At 51.6% G+C, this 20,307-nt stretch overlaps 7 protein-coding genes across 7 annotated transcripts; 3 read left to right on the forward strand and 4 right to left on the reverse strand.

Annotated features, from left to right (window-relative positions):
• Window positions 1-840: 840 nt before the first annotated feature.
• N7498_006771 (zinc-binding alcohol dehydrogenase family protein) lies at window positions 841-1,954 on the forward strand (the record flags this gene model as incomplete). The annotated part of the gene is made up of 3 exons (XM_058453833.1): window positions 841-952; window positions 1,017-1,300; window positions 1,361-1,954. 3 exons carry the CDS (start codon window positions 841-843, stop codon window positions 1,952-1,954), a joined length of 990 nt encoding a protein of 329 aa, XP_058308024.1.
• A 1,544-nt stretch (window positions 1,955-3,498) lies between these two features.
• Window positions 3,499-5,363, reverse strand: N7498_006772 (arylsulfotransferase family protein; the record flags this gene model as incomplete). Its single annotated transcript, XM_058453834.1, has 2 exons — window positions 3,499-4,806; window positions 4,878-5,363. The coding sequence occupies 2 exons, from the start codon at window positions 5,361-5,363 to the stop codon at window positions 3,499-3,501; spliced, it is 1,794 nt and encodes a 597-aa protein (XP_058308025.1).
• A 3,786-nt stretch (window positions 5,364-9,149) lies between these two features.
• Window positions 9,150-10,939, forward strand: N7498_006773 (uncharacterized protein; the record flags this gene model as incomplete). The annotated part of the gene is made up of 5 exons (XM_058453835.1): window positions 9,150-9,289; window positions 9,343-9,413; window positions 9,462-9,658; window positions 9,710-10,129; window positions 10,179-10,939. The coding sequence occupies exons 1-5, from the start codon at window positions 9,188-9,190 to the stop codon at window positions 10,937-10,939; spliced, it is 1,551 nt and encodes a 516-aa protein (XP_058308026.1). The 5' UTR covers window positions 9,150-9,187.
• Window positions 10,940-11,168: 229 nt separating this feature from the next.
• Window positions 11,169-13,408, reverse strand: N7498_006774 (uncharacterized protein; the record flags this gene model as incomplete). Its single annotated transcript, XM_058453836.1, has 2 exons — window positions 11,169-11,663; window positions 11,717-13,408. 2 exons carry the CDS (start codon window positions 13,406-13,408, stop codon window positions 11,169-11,171), a joined length of 2,187 nt encoding a protein of 728 aa, XP_058308027.1.
• Window positions 13,409-13,820: 412 nt separating this feature from the next.
• Window positions 13,821-15,609, reverse strand: N7498_006775 (MFS transporter; the record flags this gene model as incomplete). Its single annotated transcript, XM_058453837.1, has 3 exons — window positions 13,821-14,409; window positions 14,463-14,718; window positions 14,769-15,609. The coding sequence occupies 3 exons, from the start codon at window positions 15,607-15,609 to the stop codon at window positions 13,821-13,823; spliced, it is 1,686 nt and encodes a 561-aa protein (XP_058308028.1).
• Window positions 15,610-16,683: 1,074 nt separating this feature from the next.
• On the forward strand, window positions 16,684-17,667 carry N7498_006776 (uncharacterized protein; the record flags this gene model as incomplete). The annotated part of the gene is made up of 1 exon (XM_058453838.1): window positions 16,684-17,667. The coding sequence occupies one exon, from the start codon at window positions 16,684-16,686 to the stop codon at window positions 17,665-17,667; it is 984 nt and encodes a 327-aa protein (XP_058308029.1).
• A 184-nt stretch (window positions 17,668-17,851) lies between these two features.
• Window positions 17,852-20,228, reverse strand: N7498_006777 (putative C6 transcription factor; the record flags this gene model as incomplete). The annotated part of the gene is made up of 6 exons (XM_058453839.1): window positions 17,852-18,376; window positions 18,423-19,336; window positions 19,395-19,831; window positions 19,897-19,952; window positions 20,007-20,118; window positions 20,170-20,228. 6 exons carry the CDS (start codon window positions 20,226-20,228, stop codon window positions 17,852-17,854), a joined length of 2,103 nt encoding a protein of 700 aa, XP_058308030.1.
• Between the last annotated feature and the right edge of the window lie 79 nt (window positions 20,229-20,307).

Here is a 20,307-nt window from a genome sequence, read left to right on the forward strand (position 1 = left end):
GAAATGACGCCAGTAATATTCCCAATGACTATGCCACTGTATGGTTACGGGAGCTTACCGGTGTCGGTCATCGTATTTCTGAATTGCCGACAGACAGGTTACATACAAGGATCTTCAGCATGCTCCATCTTCTCGCATGGCCTAATCCACAATTCCACCTTGGAAGTGCACTGGCCCGTCTGGTAGCCGCCACCACCCGGCGTAGGACTTTTGTTTTCGTGAGACCTGATGTCGCGATTTCGCAGTGGGGAAACAAACGGCCACTGCCCTTCCCTGCCCCCTCGAGACCGAGACAAACGCACGTCCCCGAATCCGGGTATCAGATACTCGTCTGCCTAGAAATTTTGAAGGAATTCCTTCGGGTACGAGTGTGAGCACCTCGAACCGTAGGAAATGGCGGGGTTTGTTGGTTTTCTCGACTATGGGAAGTATCGGCCCGAAGGATCTTCACATTACGATGAGATCTTCTCATGAGCTACCTGTCTGAGGCTCTAGTGGAACTCGGGTTTGATATACTGATGCTACGGCACTTACCCCTCCTCGACCCGAGAACCCCCCCCCTCATTTGTACTGCATCTCGAATATCTTACTGAAGTTGGAAGTCGGTTTACGCTACCTCGGTAGCTACCCAGATTATCTCACAGCACACCGCAGCGGTGTGAGCTCCTCAATGGCTGATTTAACCCCAAACTATGCCCGGGTCGCCGAAGGTGTGCCCCGACACATAGCTTTCCCAAGGTTCCTAACTAGATTTTGTCATTCACCCGATCTGCCTCGGAGTCGAGTTAATTACCACCCGTTTCTCACCGTATTTTCTCTCCGACATTCATGACGTTGAGAATGACCACCCAAAGTGCCATTATCGTCCAAGGACCGGGTCGCGCAGTGCTGAAGCAAAACGTTCCGCTCCCAGAGCTGCCAGATGGTTACATTCTCGTCAAAACCAAAGCCGGTATGTCGTGTTTTCCCCGTGCTTGATTCCCTTGCGTGAGTGGTTCAACTAAAACATGACTCAGTGGCTCTGAATCCCACGGACTGGCGTCACATCGATTTTGTTCCATGTGACGGAGCTACTGTTGGCTGTGACTATGCTGGAATAGTGGTGGCCGTCACCCCCCAAGTCAAAAAAACATTCAAGAAAGGCGACCGGGTGGCTGGGTTCGTACACGGCAGCAACGCAGCGCGCCCCAATGGCGGCGCATTTGCCGAGTACGTGATCGCGAAAGGTGACCTGCAAATTTTCATACCCGACTTCATGAGTTACGAGGCTGCAGCCACGTTCGGTGTCGGACTGACTACTGTGTGTCAAACCCTTTATCAGAGCATGCAATTCCCCTTTCCTGAAGAGGTAGAAGAGTAGGAGGAGACAAGTATCCTGATTTATGGAGGCGCGACGGCTACTGGCACTCTTGCGATCCAGTTGGCAAAATTATCGGGCCTGCGAGTGGTGACGACGTGCTCTGAATCCAATCGTGGCTTGATGTTTGAGCTTGGGGCAGATGCTGTGTTTGATTACCACGATCCGCAAGCGGGCGAGCAAATCAGGGAGGCTACCGATGACGCCTTGGAGTTTGTACTGGATACAATCTCTACACACCAATCCGCTGCCATCTGCAGTGCATCTATTTCGTCATCTGGCGGGTCTTATCATGCCCTACTGGATGTCAAATGTGCGCGCGAAGATGTTGATTCCCATGTCTCTATGGCGTATGACTTGCTGGGCGAGCCTTACCGCATGGGGCCAAATGAAATCTCCCCTGATAAGAGCAACCTCGAATTTGGGATCAGATGGTGGAACTCGGTGCAGAAACTACTTGACCAGCGCCGCGTTCTCCCGCACCCGTATCAGGTGAAGACCGGTGGTTTGGCCGGAGTTTTGGCCGGACTCCAGTTGCTACGGGAAGGTAAAGTCCGAGCCTCTAAGCTCGTGTATTGGGTCAATGAATCTGGGTGATGTGTTATGAAAGTAACCAGGCTGGACCTGCAAGGTTCCAATTCAGGTTTCTGAAGGCGACGATCTCTCAATCACGCTCTCATAAACGTAACTTGCAGTAGTAGCTTCACGGAGCCTTCGGTATCCAGGATCCAGGATGTCGGAAAGCACATAATATTGTACACTGATCTTTTTGCGGATCAAAGCCCCAAGAACCATGAGTTCTCCACTGTAGAGATGGAGAAGTGGATCAAGATTGAGGACTGCTCAGATACATCCGTGGATATTGGTCGCTTACCTTTGAAGATTCTGGGTACAAATACCTGCTTGCCACACTTAACTTCTCCATCCACTCCTTCTCAAACCAGCTATTCAAGGATAAGACAGGTGTCATAGGCATCTCGGAGACGATGCACACCCCAGGGAGCGGAAAGCGCCCATGTAGCGGTCGTCTCGCCAAGCTAATAGCAGCTAGCTGCCCAGACAAGAGTTTAATGACAGCGGGGAAGTGTGCTACGGAAACTCTCTGACCGCTACTTTAATCATAAATCCATCTGGGTGGACAATAATGTGTTTGAACAAACATACAAGAAAATCGGAAGCTAGAACAGACCCTCACTCGTTTCGGGTCAACATTCACAGAACCCACGGACTGACTTATATTCTCCTAGATCTGGTGTTCTGTACTCATTTCACACATAGCTTGAATTTGATACGAACAAGGTCGCGACAACCTTAGAATAGCCTCACTACCTGGCAGATTGACCGCCGTTTTCTCACCCCTGTTAGAATGGGATTTCGAGGCCGGGATACCGTCCACTACATAACCTTTCCCTTGGTCATCCTTGTAGCTCCACTACTTACCAGTGCGGACTCCAGGCTTGGAGTGAAGCCACTGCACATTAAAGAACGAAATCCCTGAAGAGACGAGAAGAGACAGTATCCTGCTCTCATCCTCAACTCAGATCGGTTATTGCGGGTTTGGAGGCACTATTGTTGCTCTCATCATACGTTGCATATGCGGTGAACTTATATGATCTCAGATTCAGTGCAGCCGCCTTGCTTGGGTCTTGTCCGATGAAGTCCACGATAAACGGCAAGGTATATCAAACACCGCACCTACGGACCGGGGTGTGCATCCTCGGAGAGAGTCATCTGGCACCAGTAGCTGTGCCAAGATGCAGGCCTATATGGTGCATTGACGCGACGAACGATGAATCAAGCTATACAGCTGGAAATTCATGTACTAGAATGCCGCTCCAAACCGGACTGGATTCTGATGGAGCTCTTGGTACCGCTGCCAGCCTCACCGGGAACGAACTGGACATCTGCGTCATTGGTTTTTAGATGTTCGATCTGAGAAAAGATCTCACTGAAGTGCGAGAAGTAGTAGTGTGGTTCACAATATAAGTCATGCACAGGTGAAATTAAGATGTAGAAGAGGTTTGGTCGTCGAAGGGTTCTTATATGTCACTGAGTCAAAGTGTATGTACATTCATGTTGAGGTATCAGCTGTGCAAGTCTATATAAATCACAAATGGGTATATGGGACGCCGGCGTCCATGCTATATCGGCAAATGGCCACGCTCAGTCTCTATATCATCGTCCTTGTGTCCAACCAGCTGGTAAGACCCGCCGCCGAATCTGCGGCGTCGCAACAGTCGAGAGACGGCACAGTAGCACCCGGATAGAAGACAGCATAGTGCGAAGACTGCGATTATGATCACACCCCAGGCACGCACAGAGACATAGCTTCCACGCGATGACGAGGGACCGCGTGAAAGTGTTTCTGTTATGCCGAGGACCTCTCCCTCAATATTCATGGCGCAGACGCGGAAGTAGGAAGTGATCTCGGGCGGGAATGGGATTTGAGTCTCGAAGCCGGTGCGCTCTACTTGGTCCACGGCGACGAAGGTAACGTTGTCCAGACTCACTCCATCCCAAGCTTCGAGCCGCCAGGTGGCGACCTCGGTGGCACCGTTCCAGCTAACGAAGACACTGTTGTCGGCGACGGCTGCATCGGGTAGGGTGTTGGGGGTTCCAACCCAATCTCCCTTGAAAGAACGGTACGACACAATCCGACCAAAAGTAAAATAGGCCGATGCGCCAAAATGTACATCGCAAACGACGTCACCCTCAGGGGTATATTCGGTGAAGGCGGCACTGTGACCCCAGCCGACAAACACATTTCCAGTATCCAAGACTTGGATATTGCCTTGCGATGTGGCCATGAGACCCTGGGGATGAACGTATTTTGACTTCACTTTTGCCTGCCGTGCGGGAATGTTGAGTTCGATAGAGAGACCGCTTGAGTCTCGAGAAGAATCACCTTCTCCGTTGGCATTGTTGTTGAGCAAGGTCAAGCTGTTGGTGCTTTGCCAGCGAGCATCGTGCTGCCAAGTAAAATCGGTGGCAGACTCATCCGACGCATCAGAGAATTCATTGTGCTTTCCGCCCAAGGTCCAAAGCACCTGGCCAGTATTCCCGTCCACGCAGGTGACAGTGTGCGTGTGTCGTCCTGAAACAAGATAGTGACCCTGATCGTTTTTGTCGACACTGTTTAAGTGAAAATAATCGAATCCCAGGGTTCGTTCATAGCCTCGATCTCTGACGGGAAAATAGCTGCTCTCTGGCGGGTAAAAATGAGAAGAACGCCACTCGAAGAGCAGCTCACCGGTCGCGATGTCAATCTCTTGGAAAACACCGTCGTAGAGCCAGCCCAGCTCGGGACCACCAACAGCTGTCAAGTCGGCCGGAACGGGATCATAAATGGTGACGAGGGCAGTGTCGTTCGGGGTAATGACGAAATCATGCAGGTCGCCTTCCAATCCGACGGGAGAAACGATGTACCTGGTCGTGTAGGTCGAATCCAGCTGATTGGCAGAGAAACGACGTTAGCATTCCACAGATGCGATTACGATAAGAATCAGAGTTTCAATCCTACCATGTACCACGATCCACGACCATGTCCATCTTCCTCGTCGCCTTGCCAATACGTCACATAGTTCTCGCCCTTGAACCGTTGAACTTTAAAATCCTGCGTCGTACCCCAGTTGTATTTTGCCCACACCAGCTCCCCGCGGGCATCCAAGATCATCGGACCTGCATGCGCAACGGAATCGCCCCGGGGCGCAATAAATGTGTATCGAGGGTCGCATTGTGCGTCGGCAGGGGAAATTTCGACCACTCGGGCCTCCTCGTCGAAGGAGACAAAGCCTTGCGACGGCCCGAAGCCATAGAATCCGAAATCGTACTTGCTCAAACTGGCACGGAAACGGAAGCGAACGAGCTGGGGTACCGCGAAGAGGAAGAAAAGAATCGAAGCTCCTATAGCGACGGCAATGGCAGAAATCAGGTGGCGGAGACCGAACTTTTGGCGATCTCCGCGCAGCCAGGTCAGGCGAAGAGCGGAGAGAGTCCGCAGGAACATTGGCGCATTCCGAACAGGGGCAGGGAGACGGGGAGCGGAAGGGTGGAGGGCCCAGTCGGTTATATATGGGACTTCTCCTGGGCTTCAGACTTAGGCTCCTTACCTCCCCTCCCCGCAAGGACTCTTGGCGGACCGTAACGTGGATCAAGATCGTAAAGGCGACGCGTATGCTGACTCGACATTTCATACAAAGTTCCGGGCTGCCAAGCCGGCGAGTGGCTGTGAAGTCCTGTTCGTCGCGTTGAGCCGCCTGGAAACCACTCGGCGGCGTCATACTTAACGGGACTTGGGTTTGGCTTCTTGGTCGAACACCCACATGGTGCGGTCCACCATTGACCATAGGCCATTCAGAGCAGGTATCGATGAGGGGGTTTTGACACCGGAACCAAAGCGCCACCAGCCCACGCGTCCTCCATGTGGCGCGCGCGGTGTCGTCAGTGGGGGTGTCTTCGGTCTCCTCCAATCACGTTCGATTTTCGAGGTGCTGAGAGCAATGCCGGCTCCTCACTTGCCCTTGCTGAGACCCGTCGTAGACCTAATGCGGCAAGCCATGCGTGTTATTAGCCTTTTATCTCTCCAGGAGTATTCGTCAAGTACCTACGAATGTGATGTGGTACGTCAGGGGACCGGGGGGAAGTTATACATCAACCTTGGAACTGACGACTACCGTGGCGGAGCCTTGCGCTTCCTCCCCTGAATCGCCTAACGCGGTGGGCGGTACGAGCGGAACGGGAACGAGGTGGGACCGCGGGAACCTCTCTTACTGTAGTGCGGTAGGGGAAAACCGGAGATGGCTGTCGTTAGCAGGTGAAACATAAATGAACCCCCGAAGAAGAGAGATTAAATCGTAATATGATGGCACTATCCCGTCGGGGCATATGTTTAATGGAGAGACATGGAGCAGCTTGGGAGGGTGGGCTTGATCAGCCCCTTGTAGCTCGCATATATCTTGTCTCGTGGAGAGACATGTCGAAATCGTCGGCAACACTGACTGGTATGCGGGGAAGTGAACACAAACCAAGGAAAAGATGCGTGTGGCAGACAAGAACAAGCAGCGAAGAGCAGCGGCGATCCACACTGCACGTGACTTCCAAATCAGGCCACAAGTCTAGTTGGTGAACGAACGTCTTCTCGTTCTCGGTCCCTGAAGGCGTCTATCTAAGATGTTCGCGGCCGTCTGAACTTGGAATCATTTGCACCTTTCGTCAGTTGGGGGATTATCTGTTCCATGCGGCGCTAGAATGCCGGAGTTTGGGGATTTGACTACCTAAAGGTTTGAAATAAGTCTCCATGCAAAGAAATCGTCATCACCAGACTGAGAATCTCACATCCGGCTCTCAGCATTCCAGCCCATGATCCGGTCTTGGAGGAAGTGCCGATGAAAGGTCGCCCTCTTGCTGCAGAATTATTTCATTACCAGCATCGGTTCATCCGCGTCGGGATATGGTGATGTGGTGCTCATTATCGGTAGAAGTGAAAACCAAGACTTGTCTAGTAAATTGAGCTTGTAAGTGGTGCAAGGGGTAACGTGGTGAGCGACGGGTTGACCTCGTGAGAGCAATCATAGTTTTCGTCCCTTGCCGCGACACGCGCTGGGGAACCATCTTCCATCAATGCCTAAGCTTTCCCGAATGCTAGGCACCGGGAAGAGCGGATGCCGATGGACCTACCTTGCATCCATGAGCATGACGCCATTGTGCATCTGCCGCTGGAACATGTCCCCGACCAGAATCTTGTTCACGGCCGGACTCAATTTGAAAGAAGCCTTGGTGACACTGAGAGGGAATAATAAGGATATCGGATGGAATTTGGGGCCGGTCGCAGCCATGAAGCTGTTGATAGGGTATTACTTCACTCCGAACTGGCGACTCAAGAGGCTGTCAATGCTACTATGGGCGCACTACTCGTATGTGGCTACAATTTAACGGCGGAATTCGCATCACTTTTCTTCAAGGTCTTCTTCGGAAAGCGGAGGAAAAGCGTCCCAGTGGCATCGCTTTCTTATTCCAACTCTTAGTGGATCGAGACGTAGATTCACCGCCAAGCTATGATGAAGACAGGAAAGCATTGGCATCTGCATCAAAGGTGAGTGCAAGAGAGTGGTGCAAATTATATTCAAAAGTCCGTATCGGAGAATCATTCCACGAGAATTGGCTTACACGGAAAATGCAGCGAAAGAAGGGCACGAGAATGATAAACTACGACTATGGTGCGACAAGGCGAGCGACACGAACGCGGCAGGAGCAGAATGGGTATCATTGGGATATTCCACCGTTCTTGATGCATGCCGGCTGCTGGAGCAAGCATCAAGGACTAGTGCCGACATCTTCGTTAACCTGATGATCAAGAGCGCTTATTATTCGCAATATGAAATAGATATTCAATGTCATGACATCTCAGTATGAAACCCAGCCTTCTCCTAGGTTTGACGTGGATATTTTGAATATGTTGGAAATTGGAGCCTTCATCCTAAGGCGCCAACATCGGTCGGCATCTCTCTGCCCCGATGGCTGCTGATTGGACAGCTAAGCCCATAAGGATATTGAAATTGGGCTGCATGAACAGCTCCTATATGCAGGTTCCTCACCTATATGACTTTCTTTGCTTTTTCCAGAGGAAGTACTTTCATGGACCACCGGGTAGCGTTGTAGGAGAACGTTTTTGCATGCATTTTCCTTAGAAAACAGTTCTCAGGAAAAGGGTATAAATATCCCCCTGAGAACGAGCAGAAGTAGTTACCAGAATTACCTATTATCTATCTGTCCATCTTCTTTTCGTCTGATCAACTACCCTTCATTTCTCAACAGAATACACGGGCGAGCAGAATTTGTGTAGCTCGCAAGGCAGCAAAATAGACCGTATTCTGCGGATATATATCCATGGCAAATGCAATGCTACTTGGATGAGATCCTCGCGAACGACAGAAAATCATCCGGGCACTTTCAAGAAACGAAACGAAAACAAGATCAGAATTAATTTTAGCTCTGGAGGTGCCAGGGTCCACGGGTAGAACCGAGTCGATGATTTGGGGCCCGGGTGGTGGTCGGGAAGGGCTGATCCCGCCGCTTTCCAAAAGCCACGCCGCCACCCGAGCTCGGGGCTGATGATCTACATTTGCAACCCAAACCTCCGACAACCGGGGCCATAGCAACCTTCCACTATACCATCCAATTTGTTACAGGCGCTTGAGCTTCCACCTGCAGTGAGTGCTTCTGTACAATCGATATCCCGTCGCGGTCCGAGTCCTACGAACCATTCGAGCCCGAGTTTCCCTGCCCTTTTTCTTCTAGGTGGCACGGACCGGCGGACCGTCCGCCATTTCATCAAAAATTCCCCCACAGGGGATGCGCTGATAATTTGATTCGCGAAGAGACGCCAAGCGCATGGAAATGTTCTGGGCGCAGGCTATTTCTGCATGCGCAGGGGTGGAGGGGAGGGGGGTTGTGGGTAGCTAGCAGCATTTTTAGTGGATGCCGAACTCCCCGAATCTCGTTAGTGCAGAAACGTGAAGGAGAATGGAGCTGGAGGCCAAACTCCATCAGGAAGGTCACTATAGGGGGCCAATATGCTCGAATAGTGGGCGTCATAGCGCACGCCAAGAGAAGGCCGAGAACCAAGATCCCAAGACCCTCAAAACATCGCTATCGAAAGGGCGCATCGTGATAACCTTCATCCGTCTCCACCGATACCTTCCACGGCCGTATGATTGGCCCTCGGGACTAACTTTTGCGCATGAACCCCCCCTTAAACCCTCCCGATCGTCCTCTTTTTTTCTACCTGGGAAATGATTCCTCTCTTCTCTCTCCGACAACTATACTCTCACCATGTCGGGGGATAAGGACATCGTGGCCCACGAGGTCGGCCTGGATTCAGGCGCGCAAGATGATCGCGATATGGAGCGCCTGGGCAAAGTCCAGCAGTTCAAGGTGTGTTTCCGACGCGGGGAATTCGGGGGAGCAACGCGCTGAACCAGCTTCAGAGAAACTTCAAATTCTACTCGATCCTCGGTTTCACCACCACGTTAATGGCGTCGTGGGAGTCGATCCTGCTGTGAGCCTCCCCGATTCCTCCCGTCGGCCCCGACTGACTCCCGCGCAGCACGAGTACCTATGGCCTTACGGACGGTGGCCGCGCCGGCATGGTTTACGTTTATATCGCTTCGTTCGTGGGATTTTTCGCCTCGGTCGTGTCAATGGCGGAGATTTCCTCCATTTCGCCGACGAGCGGCGGCCAATATCACTGGGTTAGCGAATTTGCTGCTCCCCGTTACCAGCGTTTCTTGAGCTATTTGACCGGTAAGGTCTACAATATCCGGCCCTCAAGGACAATACTCATCATTTGAACAGGATGGCTCTCCGTATTGGGTTGGCAAGCCGCCTTCGCCAGTATTTGCTTCCTCTGCGGTACCCTGATCCAGGGCCTGCTCGTCTTTAACTATTCCGGTGACACGGGCTACGTGTATGTCTTCGAACGCTGGCACGGCACGCTGCTGACGATCGCTATCGCGGCCGTCGGAACTCTGGTCAACACTTACGGCGCCAAAATTTTGCCCCCTCTGGAAGGCGTCATCCTGGGCCTTCACATCGGCGGTTTCATTGCGGTGATGGCCGCCATTTGGGCGATGTCGACCGGCCAGGCATCCGGATATACCGTGTGGCAGGAATTCACCAACTCTGGCGGCTGGTCAAGCATGGGTCTGGCCTGTCTGGTGGGCCAATTGACTCCCATCTTCTCTTGGACGGGCCCCGATGCCGCTACCCACATGGGTAAGTAGATCGGCGCTTTTTCAGCATACCGTCGCTAACGTTTTACTAGCCGAGGAAGTGCAAAATGCTGCATTGATCGTGCCGTGGTGCATGGTTTCGACCGCGTTGATCAACGGCGGTCTGGGATTCATCATACTGATCACCCTTCTCTACAACATGGGCAGCCTCGAGGACGCTCTGACCGCCGCGAGTGGCTTCTCTTTCATCCCGGCCGTCCACCATGCCACGGGCTCCGTGGCCGCTACCAACGGCGTGGCCGCAATCATCCTCGTCATGGAGGTCTGCAGTGCCATCGGTATTCTGGCTACAGCCTCCCGGCAGACCTTTGCTTTTGCTCGTGACAACGCGCTGCCCTTCTCTGGCGCCTTGGCTCATGTCAACAAGCGTACTCAGATCCCCATCATCTCTGTGCTGGTCTCGACCATCATCACCGTTCTGCTGAGCTTGATCAATATCGGCTCCACCGCAGCTTTCAACGCGGTCGCTTCAGTGATGATTGCCGCTCTTTTCACCACTTATATCTTGTCGATCGCCGCATTCATTCGAGCTCGATTCCAACCCGGTGGGATTCCCCCGTCCCGCTTCTCGCTCGGCAAGCTCGGACTGCCCATCAACGTTTTCTCGGTCGCATATCTCCTCTTTGCTATCACTTTCACCTTCTTCCCTACCGCCAACAACCCGACACCCGTGAATATGAATTGGTCCATACTGGTCTTCGGTGTTGTGGTGATCTTTGCCGTTATCCAATACCTCGTCCACGGTCGCCGGATTTACCAAGCTCCCGTCAGCCAGGTCAGGAAGGACGAGTAAAGGATAATTACGGTTGCACTGTGGGTGATGGATACTTGGCTACGCGGGCCTTTATGAACTTGGATTTCAGTCCGAGTGTTGCATGCGACTTTTGATATGGGCAGGCCCGTCACTGTTGCGGCGTACAATAATACTTTTAATTAGCACTTCTGGATATACACCGTGGCCTTCTGCCCCTTGGAAGAGAATTGATACATAATACTAGGAATCTGAGCTCCAACACCAGCTTCTAGTTGAGGTAATTTGTGGCCAGGTTTAGGAAATCATCCAGTCCTTCCACATAATCAACTCCCAGCGGCGTTATGAGATCCATATTTGGCATCATCCCGGATTCGTCACTCGTCATCTCAGTCCAATGTTCATGCCCGGTCGCTTTCGCTTTCCATGCCGGTCGCGCCCGGAGCATTGGGTGGGCTGAACTGGCCCGATCACGCTGATAAAACGTGCGAATGATCCCTGCAATGTCCATGCCATCTCGCGACACGTCCATGCCCACGTCCACGTCCAGAAGCCGTGACTCTCGCAGCTCTGCGATGTGTCTCCTCTCTCGGTTCCGTTTCTGTTCCGCATCTAACATTGCTGTCAGGAGAGACACTCCTCGCCGAGCAATCATATCCGACTCGCAATGCGTTAGGATCTCAATTACATCTTCTATGAGCTGCCGGTGCTCGGCGGTTTGGCGGTTTGGTCCAGGTTGATGCCACATGTCTAGACACAGGATTATCTTGTTATCGTTAGTTCACGCTATTGATATTAAGACGTGGGGTCATAATTTACGCTTGCAGTGACGCCGAAAGCCTGGTGAATCCACAACGTCGGCCCGCCATCGCGCGTGGCTTCTTTCTGCTCTTTGATAATTGTTCTCGAGGCCGCCACGCAGGTCTTGCGGGTGAACTCAAACATCGGATTGACAAAGCTCAAGCTCAGGAACTTTCGATGGATCATGATCACTTTGTGAGCAGAGCTGATGGCTAAGCTGCGCCTCGCCCAGGGGACGTAGCACGGCCACGCTGGATCCAAAGGTACGTTTTGCAAATAATACGGGAGATGTTGTGTCGCCAAAGTGCGCAGTCGCCGATCATACTTCAGTACTTCTTCGTATTTCGTGTATAGAGTGTTGCATGAAGTGACATCGTCCTGCAGATCGGGCATCAGAGCCGCGATATTATAGAATATACGCGAGTAGCTGGTCACGGTAGGGTGATCTTCTGAAAGGCTGCGAATATCATCGTCGCAGTTTTCTGGTCTTTTGGCGTTGAAACCTAGCCGATGTATCAAATAGCTCTCGGTAAAAGGAATTGAGAACCAGTCCTGAATGCACAGCTGGCACCAGATGCGGCGGCCAATCTCGCGGCCTACTATATCGGTAGGCCGAAGATCGCTTTCTTCCCCAAGTTGGTGCAGCCCAAGACCTTGGGCTATTCGAACAGCCGAGGCGAGAAGCACTGAGAATCCATTGGAGTGTCCCAACATGTGTGCGGATATAGTAAGAGTCGCTATCGCCTCAACAGAGTAAATGGAATGACACGCCATATAGTCAGCCTGATGTAAACATGCAACCGAGGCCTTGAGCCAGCGCTTGGACAAAGAGTCTCGCTCTCGCTCGCGGAATCCCCATGATTGTACCGTTGAAGTAGGCGCACTAGCCATAGATCCTGTAAGAACAGCGAAGAGAAGAGAAACCCATTGCAAATTGACGCAGGATCCATCAATTCGGCCTTCCCCCGTTTCGTAGAAATCGCTTAGCTCCTGCATGAATGTCTTTGCGTGGAATGCTCCATGATACCACAGCAAACACTTGCAGTGATACTTGGCCAATTGGTAGACTTTTTGTTTTGTAGGAAGCAGGGCCTGACAAAAGGATTCTGCTGATATCCCTTGAGTGCGAATATCCTCCCATTTACCATCCACCGGTATATCTCCAGGGGAGTGGTCAATGTTATTTCTTCTTGCGATTTCATCCTGGTAGATGGGATCCTTACGGCGACCCCAGGCCAAGAATTCAAGAATTGTCGCCGCGTCTTCCACTTCATTCGGTGTACTCCCCGGTTCAGTATCTACCGTATGTACTGTGGGTGCCGAAGTATGCAGGGATATCGGAGATGTATTGATTGAAACTGACTCGGCCGGTGAGAATGAATTGCTGTTAAGCTGCGCTTCGGGCCTCGGCATACTCGGACGTGAGACGGCTTCGTTGGCTTCTTTCAACGCAGACTCGAGCTGATTGACTCGCGACTGAAGCCTTTCAATCACACTTGAGGCATCTGCGTTCGACCGAATCATAAAGTTTCGCTCATTGTGCCCTTCCGACTGATCGACGCTGAGGCTCGGGGAAGCCCGCTCGCGCGGTCGAGTGCACGGAGTGCCTTTCCTCGAGCAATTGCGACACGGTAGAATTTTGTCGCACTTGACTTTGCGACGGGTACACTCTACGCAGGCCAGGCGCTTTCGTTGAATTCCGCTGCTCATTTTAGAGATGATGTCGAGTCAAAAAGTGGAGGCATCTCATGGAATGTCTTATCTGCGGAGAAGGCCATCGGAGCTAACGCAATCCAACCTAACGCGATTACGCAGCAATTCAACAGTCCCTGGGGTTGTCTTTGGCAGCTTCGGCTGGCTTGTCTATTTTATTACGCTGTGGCTATTCCATGATCTGATTACCGGGTACATCTGTAGATTTGAAGTTATTTACACATACCGTTTCCATGCTTTACCGTGATCCCCGAGATCCTAAATCTCGTGCATCCGTATCGGGCACCTCGGCCGAGGGCTCGTCCGAGGATTGAGACTGCGCATTGCAGACTAGTAACAGATCGAATTATAACCAACATGTAAGGATCAAATCATGAAGTATTTGCATACTATATACGTAATTTCCATTTTAAGACTTTTTATCCTTGGTTTGGGCCACGGCACCTTCACCGGCGGAGTGTTCTCCGTTCTGCGTCTCGATCTCTCGAAGCTCACTGTCGGCATTTGAATTACTTCCGGCTGCTGCATTATCAGGGTGAATGGTGCTTGGTGCTGGGTTCTCATCCAATGGGGCCAACCCACGATCCTTGACAAATAATGAGCCAAGAAAGCATAGGCCAATCAGCGGCACTTGTACAATGAAAACCAGGTGACTAGCAGACATGTATGCATCTAGAACGGATGCTGGAATAGCGATACCGATATCACGTAAGGAGTATGGAGAATCCGCGAGATCAGAGTACTGCGCCGGAAGTGTCGATCGAAGTCGCGCCTGCAAAACCGCCGCTGATATGGCCAGGCCGCATGCGCCGCCAGCACTGCGGTTGAAGTTGCGATTTGAGATTATAACCGCTCGTCTGGCCTTGGTTGAATGTGCTTGCAATGCTACTAGCATCGGCTGAAATACGCAGCCCACCCCAACTCCGGCAATAAGTAGGATAATGACGAGGACACCCGGATTGGTGTCCCTCATGAACATGAGCATGAGACCTGCGCCGCTGCAAATTTGCTGATTAGTAGTCATCTTCATGAGCAGTGGATTGTAACATACAGGGTCCACATTGCGAAGCCGAAACGAATGACCTGTCCGTAGTTCTTGAAACGGGTGATACAAAGACCAGAGAGTGCGGACATGACGGCCTGAATCCCGGCCAGCGAGGAGAAAATAGCGGCAGACACAATAGCAGAGTACTGGTGCGCATTTTGAAGGTAGAGAGGGATGTAATACACCGTTGATTGGTACACAGCACCAAGCAGGAAACTCTGAAGTAGTAAGATGACGATTGCAGGACTGCGATAGACAGCGACTGTATCCATTGTCAGTTGGAAGATCTTGTGAACCTTGGAATTGACGGACCTGGCATCATGGGGATTTTAGCAAACCTCCACTCTACGAGAACAAATAGTATTAGCGATGCGGTGCCGATGGCAAGCATGCTGATCACCAGTGGGGAGCCCCAGGCAAAATATGCGCCACCTCCGGAGATGGGAATCAGCAGGAATATCGTTCCAAGCGAGGAGGTCAGTACGCCCAAGTAATCGACCTTCTTCATTCCGCCTTTGAATGTTGTGGTCGGGTTCTTAGACGGCAGGAACCAAAATGCGACCAGCGCGTTCAGCACCCCCAGCGGTGCCAGCAGCCAAAACAGCCCTCTCCACGTCGATCGCAAGACAAAGGCGGCTGCTAGAAAGGGACCGGTGACACTTCCCAGTCCGATCATACTCCCGATAATTCCCTGATATTTTCCTCTCTGCTCCAGAGTCACAACGTCCGAAGTAATGATCATGGCAAGATTTGTGATCCCGCCGCTGCCGATTCCCGCGACTCCGCGAAAGACATAGAACATGGCTGCATTCGTACTCAGGCCGCAGACCAGGTCTGCAATCGCAAGTAGCAGAATGGCGGAGATGAAGATGGTTTTGCGGCCGAAGATGTCTGACAGCCGCCCGTAGAGCATTTGAAATGTCGTGTTGGCCAGAAGAGAGGCCGTTCCCGCCCACGAGATGCTGTTCCGGGCATCCAGGTCGGCGGCGATGGTGGGCAAAGCAGTGGAAATGCCATTTTGATCGATGAAGGAGATGAGCTGCGCGAGAGATACAATCCCCAGGCAGAGAATGAGCTGCTTTCGCGGGAGCAGGTTGGACTGATCCTGAAGAGTTTTTTCTCCCTTGGTGAGGGAATCGCGATTGCGAGACATTCTGCGACTTGCACGCCCGACCGGGAGCGTTATCGCATAGATTTGCAAATATCAATCCAGTACGCCAGAGTAGTCCAAGCGAGCGGATTGGAATGTTATGGCACCATCCGGTATCGGGAACAGCTCTAAGATGGTCTGGCGCATTGGGCCGCCTCAATATCCGGAATCGCGGCAAAAAGGCGTTGACCCCTCACTCCTAATTTGTCACCGGTAGGGCCATTTTCGTAATAATTCAGGACTGAAATCCAGGATCGAAGATCCATAGCAAAGTCAAGCGGGACAGAGTCGATACGATAAAGGAGAAAGGTACGCCAAGTGTTGGGGTTGAACGTGAATCCCCCCGCCTTTTTTTTGGCCCGCTTTCGACACAATCGATGCCGACGTGTAGTTCGCTCTGACTTTGAGCTCGGAGCTTCCGTGTCTGCGTTCTGGACAGCGCGAACTTTCTTCACAATTGATTCAGTCAAATTAATCACTATTGGATCAGCTTTACTGCTACTACTGCTACTAGCGACAAGGATGACGTAAAGGCAAGGCCTTGGAATAATCGATCCTTTCCTCGGGCTTTGTTCCTTTTGTCTATTGATCCTGATATCGACTTATTAGAAAAATCTGCGATTTAAATTTGGACCTTTCGAGAAGCCCACGTTCAAGTGACCTATTGACCTGAACTAACTGGGGCTATGCAAGATGTCCCAAACAGTAACGCTTTCCCTGCAGCTGCTCGTGTTCACGGGTCTTGCGACCGAACCTCAAGTTCCAATAGTTGTGATTGACTAGGATAATTTCCTTCCTTTTCCACCATCTCTGACTTTGTCTTCGAAAAAGGCCAACTGTATGAATTTCGACTCAGCCTGATAGGTCACCTGTACCCCAAGCTCGGCCGACCCCTCGGCCGAGGTTGCAGATAAGTAGGGCGGGGTTATGAGTGGTCAGGAATCGGCTATAAGGAACCTCCATCTGTATATTCTCTCCAAGAACTCTATATCTACAGCCAGAGAAGTCGGTCCAGCGCCAAACCGTGCAAACTTCGGCAAATCATCTACACCAGGACAACAAACCGCAACCAAGACAATGTCTCATACGCGATACGTCAATCGCGAGATTCCTCAAATCTCCTTGGCTGACTTTGAGAGCCGCATCGATAACATCACGGCAGAGCTCATCAATGCCGCAGAAAATGTTGGCTTCTTTACGTTGATTGATCACGGTCTCTCCAAACAAGACATCGAGGCCATGTTCCTCACGTCCAAAAGCTTCTTCGATCTACCCGACAACGCCAAAGCGATCGTTCCATGGAACTCGAACAACGTGGGGTGGGAAAAGAACTCACAGATCCGTCCATCTACTGGGAAGCCCGACAGCAAGGAATCTTACCAACTGCAGTTCGGTGAGAACATGAAGGGCCTCTGGGTTGGGGACGACCACCTCCCGGGGTTTCAGGCTAGCTGCCTGGGTTTCATGCAGCAAGTGCAGACGATCTCGGAATGTCTAATGCGGTGCTTTGCGCGCGGCCTGGGGTTCCCAGATGACTTCTTCATCAAATGCCATGATGTTTCACGACCGGACTCGCAAACCACGATGCGGCTACTTCACTATTTTGCGCTGCCGGAGGAAGCCGATGGCAACGTGTATCATCGCGCAGGGGCACATGCGGATTGGGACTTTCTGACTCTACTTTTTCAGAAAGAAGGGCAGAGCGGGCTGGAGATTTGCCCAGGTCGCGAGGTGGTCACCGAGTTTGGGATTGGGGACAAATGGACCAAGGTGGAGGCGAAGACGGGGGAGATCGTTTGCAATATTGGAGACTTACTCATGTCGTGGTCGGATGACCGGTTCAAGTCCACTTTCCATCGTGTGAAGGCGCCGTGTGAGCATGGGGATTATTTTGGGGACCGGTATAGCATTGCGTACTTCAATCAGCCCTGCAAGGATTCCTTGATCCAGGGCCCGTTGAAGAAATACCCAATGGTCACCGGGGCTCAATTTACCGAGAATGCAATGAAGAGGAACTTTGCTGCATTGCAGGAGAAGTTGAAGACGGTCGCGGCGGCATGATATGGGAGTTTGTTCGCGTGAGGGTCATTTGGGCACTAGTTGTTAGGGCTGCTTCATTTCGGAAGCTGGTCGCACCGGGCGAAAAGGCTTGAAATTCCTCCGGAAATAAGCGTTCTTCTTTTTTGTTTTTGGGACCTGAAAAGTCTCGTCAAGCGGGAATGAAGATGAATGAATATGAATACTCTTATAGATTGCCAATGTCCCACCAAGTGGAAAAGCCATCGCCTGTATTGCCCATGGCAGATTCCGACTCGGCATAGCCAATGCTATCCATATCAACAAATTGTGAAGGATCAGTCCATAACCAAGGCGTGTTGGCCATGAGACTGTCTGCAGGTGCCACTAGCTTGTCTCCCATAGCCGGATTGGAGTTAGCTGGTGAGACCGGCATTGAAGACAAGTGCGGTAGGTTTGGTGGCACATGGGCGGCCGAGCCCCCATCGGCCGTGTTGACATTGATCTCTGGGGACATCGCAACGATGATCTCGAGAGTAGAAGTGGAGCTCTCCATCTCCTCTGGAAACACTGCAGGGGTAAGCGAAGGGTGTAATAAGCCAGAGGCGGAGGCGTCTTGTGAGTCTGGTGTACAGTTGATTTGAAGGAGATCCCACATCAGGGGGATGCTTAGATGGATTTTGGACGGTTCCCAGTCAAAGTCCACTTTCTCCGACCCAGATGCAATGCGCGTCATCTTATCCAGGGTTTGATCCTAGGGTTGTCAGTTGGCCCCTCTCTCGAACGATGGGATAACGTACCAGCGAGTCACATGCAGGGGAAAAGGAGACAAAACTCTTCAAAAACCGTCTGCATTTTGCAAAATCCGTTTTTGATTTGAACTTTAACCTTGGATCAGCGGCGCAACAGTAGTAGAGGTGTACGGTCGCTGCGATGGCTGCCGCGTGTCCAAAGAATGGGTCGATGAGTCGCATCTTCTTTTCGGCGACCATGTCGATCATGCGAACGACCCAGGTAGCATGAAGAAGAACGAGCTCTGAAGATCGCCTCCAGAAGGTATTGGGAATTGTCAAGTTGTGATTGTACTGAGACGCCACAATATAGAGGAAGGGATGGTTCATCACGGTCAATATGGAATGATAGGTAAACTGCAGTTTGAGCCAGGGAGCCCAGTATTCCCTGTTTATTCTCAGTTCATCTGCTCGGCGCTCGTAGAACTTGACGGAATCGTATCGATGACACATGGAGAGTTTGTTCTCGATTTCTGTGAGATCGGAGAGCACCATTGCATACATCGAATCGTGTCGCCAGGGCTCCTTGAGCCTGCTCTGAGCACAGTCAAAGACGTATGATCTGACCCGACTCCAGACCCATCCGAAGTGCAGTGCCAAACTCCAGATCCCGATGTCCGCTGAAGTGGAACAACCAATTTCATCAGTCGGGAGCGGTGGAGGCTTTGGCTCGGAATTCTTCCGAAGGACTTGCTCGTCACCGCTGGCCGTATAAAATTGACGCAAAACATCTGCTGGAACGCTAAGAAAGCCGTGTATTTGACCGTAGCATTGTTCAAGTGACTGTAGACTCCAAAAAAGCCTCTTCTTTCGCTCGACCGATGGGCATTCGATGCCGTATGTGGAATTAAGGTCTAGCATTGCAGAGCGACAAAGTTGAAGAGCAAGACCAAGATGAAACCTGCCGAGGGGTACATTTCCGTCTATTTTTTCGTTAGTGTTTGCTTGCTTTCGCCATGGATGAACCGACTTCCTTCATACCTAGGAAAGAGGAGTATGCAAGCAGACAGAGACTTTCAATAGTCTCAAGCTCAACAGTCCCATTCGCAATGCGAAGCATGACCAGTGTCCGAGCAGTGTCACCATAATGTAACATCTCATCACGTTCTTGTGAGAAGCGCGACGTGAGTGTAAGGATACTGCATACCAGTTCCTCCGATATATAGCTCGGGTCTTTGACTTCCTCGCGATCGAAACACCATACAGGCTGTCTATGACAGTATTGGAAGTAGAGATCTATTGCCTGGGTGATCCGTGAAGATGGGCGAACTTTTGAGTCGTCAAAGCTCATCCCGAGCAGAAAGGACTCGTTGAGGTTACCACCCATGTCGGCGGATGATGGACAAGAGGCCGCCGAATAGGTAGTGTCGGGGACATCTTTAGCGCTGCTGTAAGATTGTGCCTCTGGTGGGACATTTCTGAAGAACGAAACAGTCAATTACGGGGAAGAGCAGAGGGGCGGGCTCCACGGCGGGCTTCTTACCTGTTGCCATTTAGGATGAGATTCACTTTCTCTTCCAAGTAGGCCAACCTATCAGCCTATCCAGTAAGTCAGACTTGTGTTACCCCCAAAATTCGGTTCCATTGTCTTACCGATGGGCCACTGCGAGAGCCTCTTGGCACCGACGTGTATAGGCATGGCTGGTTCAGGCGAACACAACTGGAACAGGCTGGCTTCTCAGCCGGACACCGAGTTTTCTTTCTCCTAGAAGAGGTGAGATGGAAGAATAAACAGGCAGACTGGAAATGGATTCACCTGCAATTGAGGCAGGCTTCGTGCGAGCGCAATCTTCCACGATTGCTGTCGCGCGGCATATTATGACGCGTTGAGGCCAAGGGCGGGGAAGGTCTCTCAGAACAAGACTATGCGGAATTAGAGAGCGCTCGAGATCCC

Source organism: Penicillium cinerascens (assembly GCF_028974065.1).
Source record: "Penicillium cinerascens strain IBT 15544 chromosome Unknown contig_6_segment0_segment0, whole genome shotgun sequence".
NCBI lineage: Eukaryota > Fungi > Ascomycota > Eurotiomycetes > Eurotiales > Aspergillaceae > Penicillium > Penicillium cinerascens.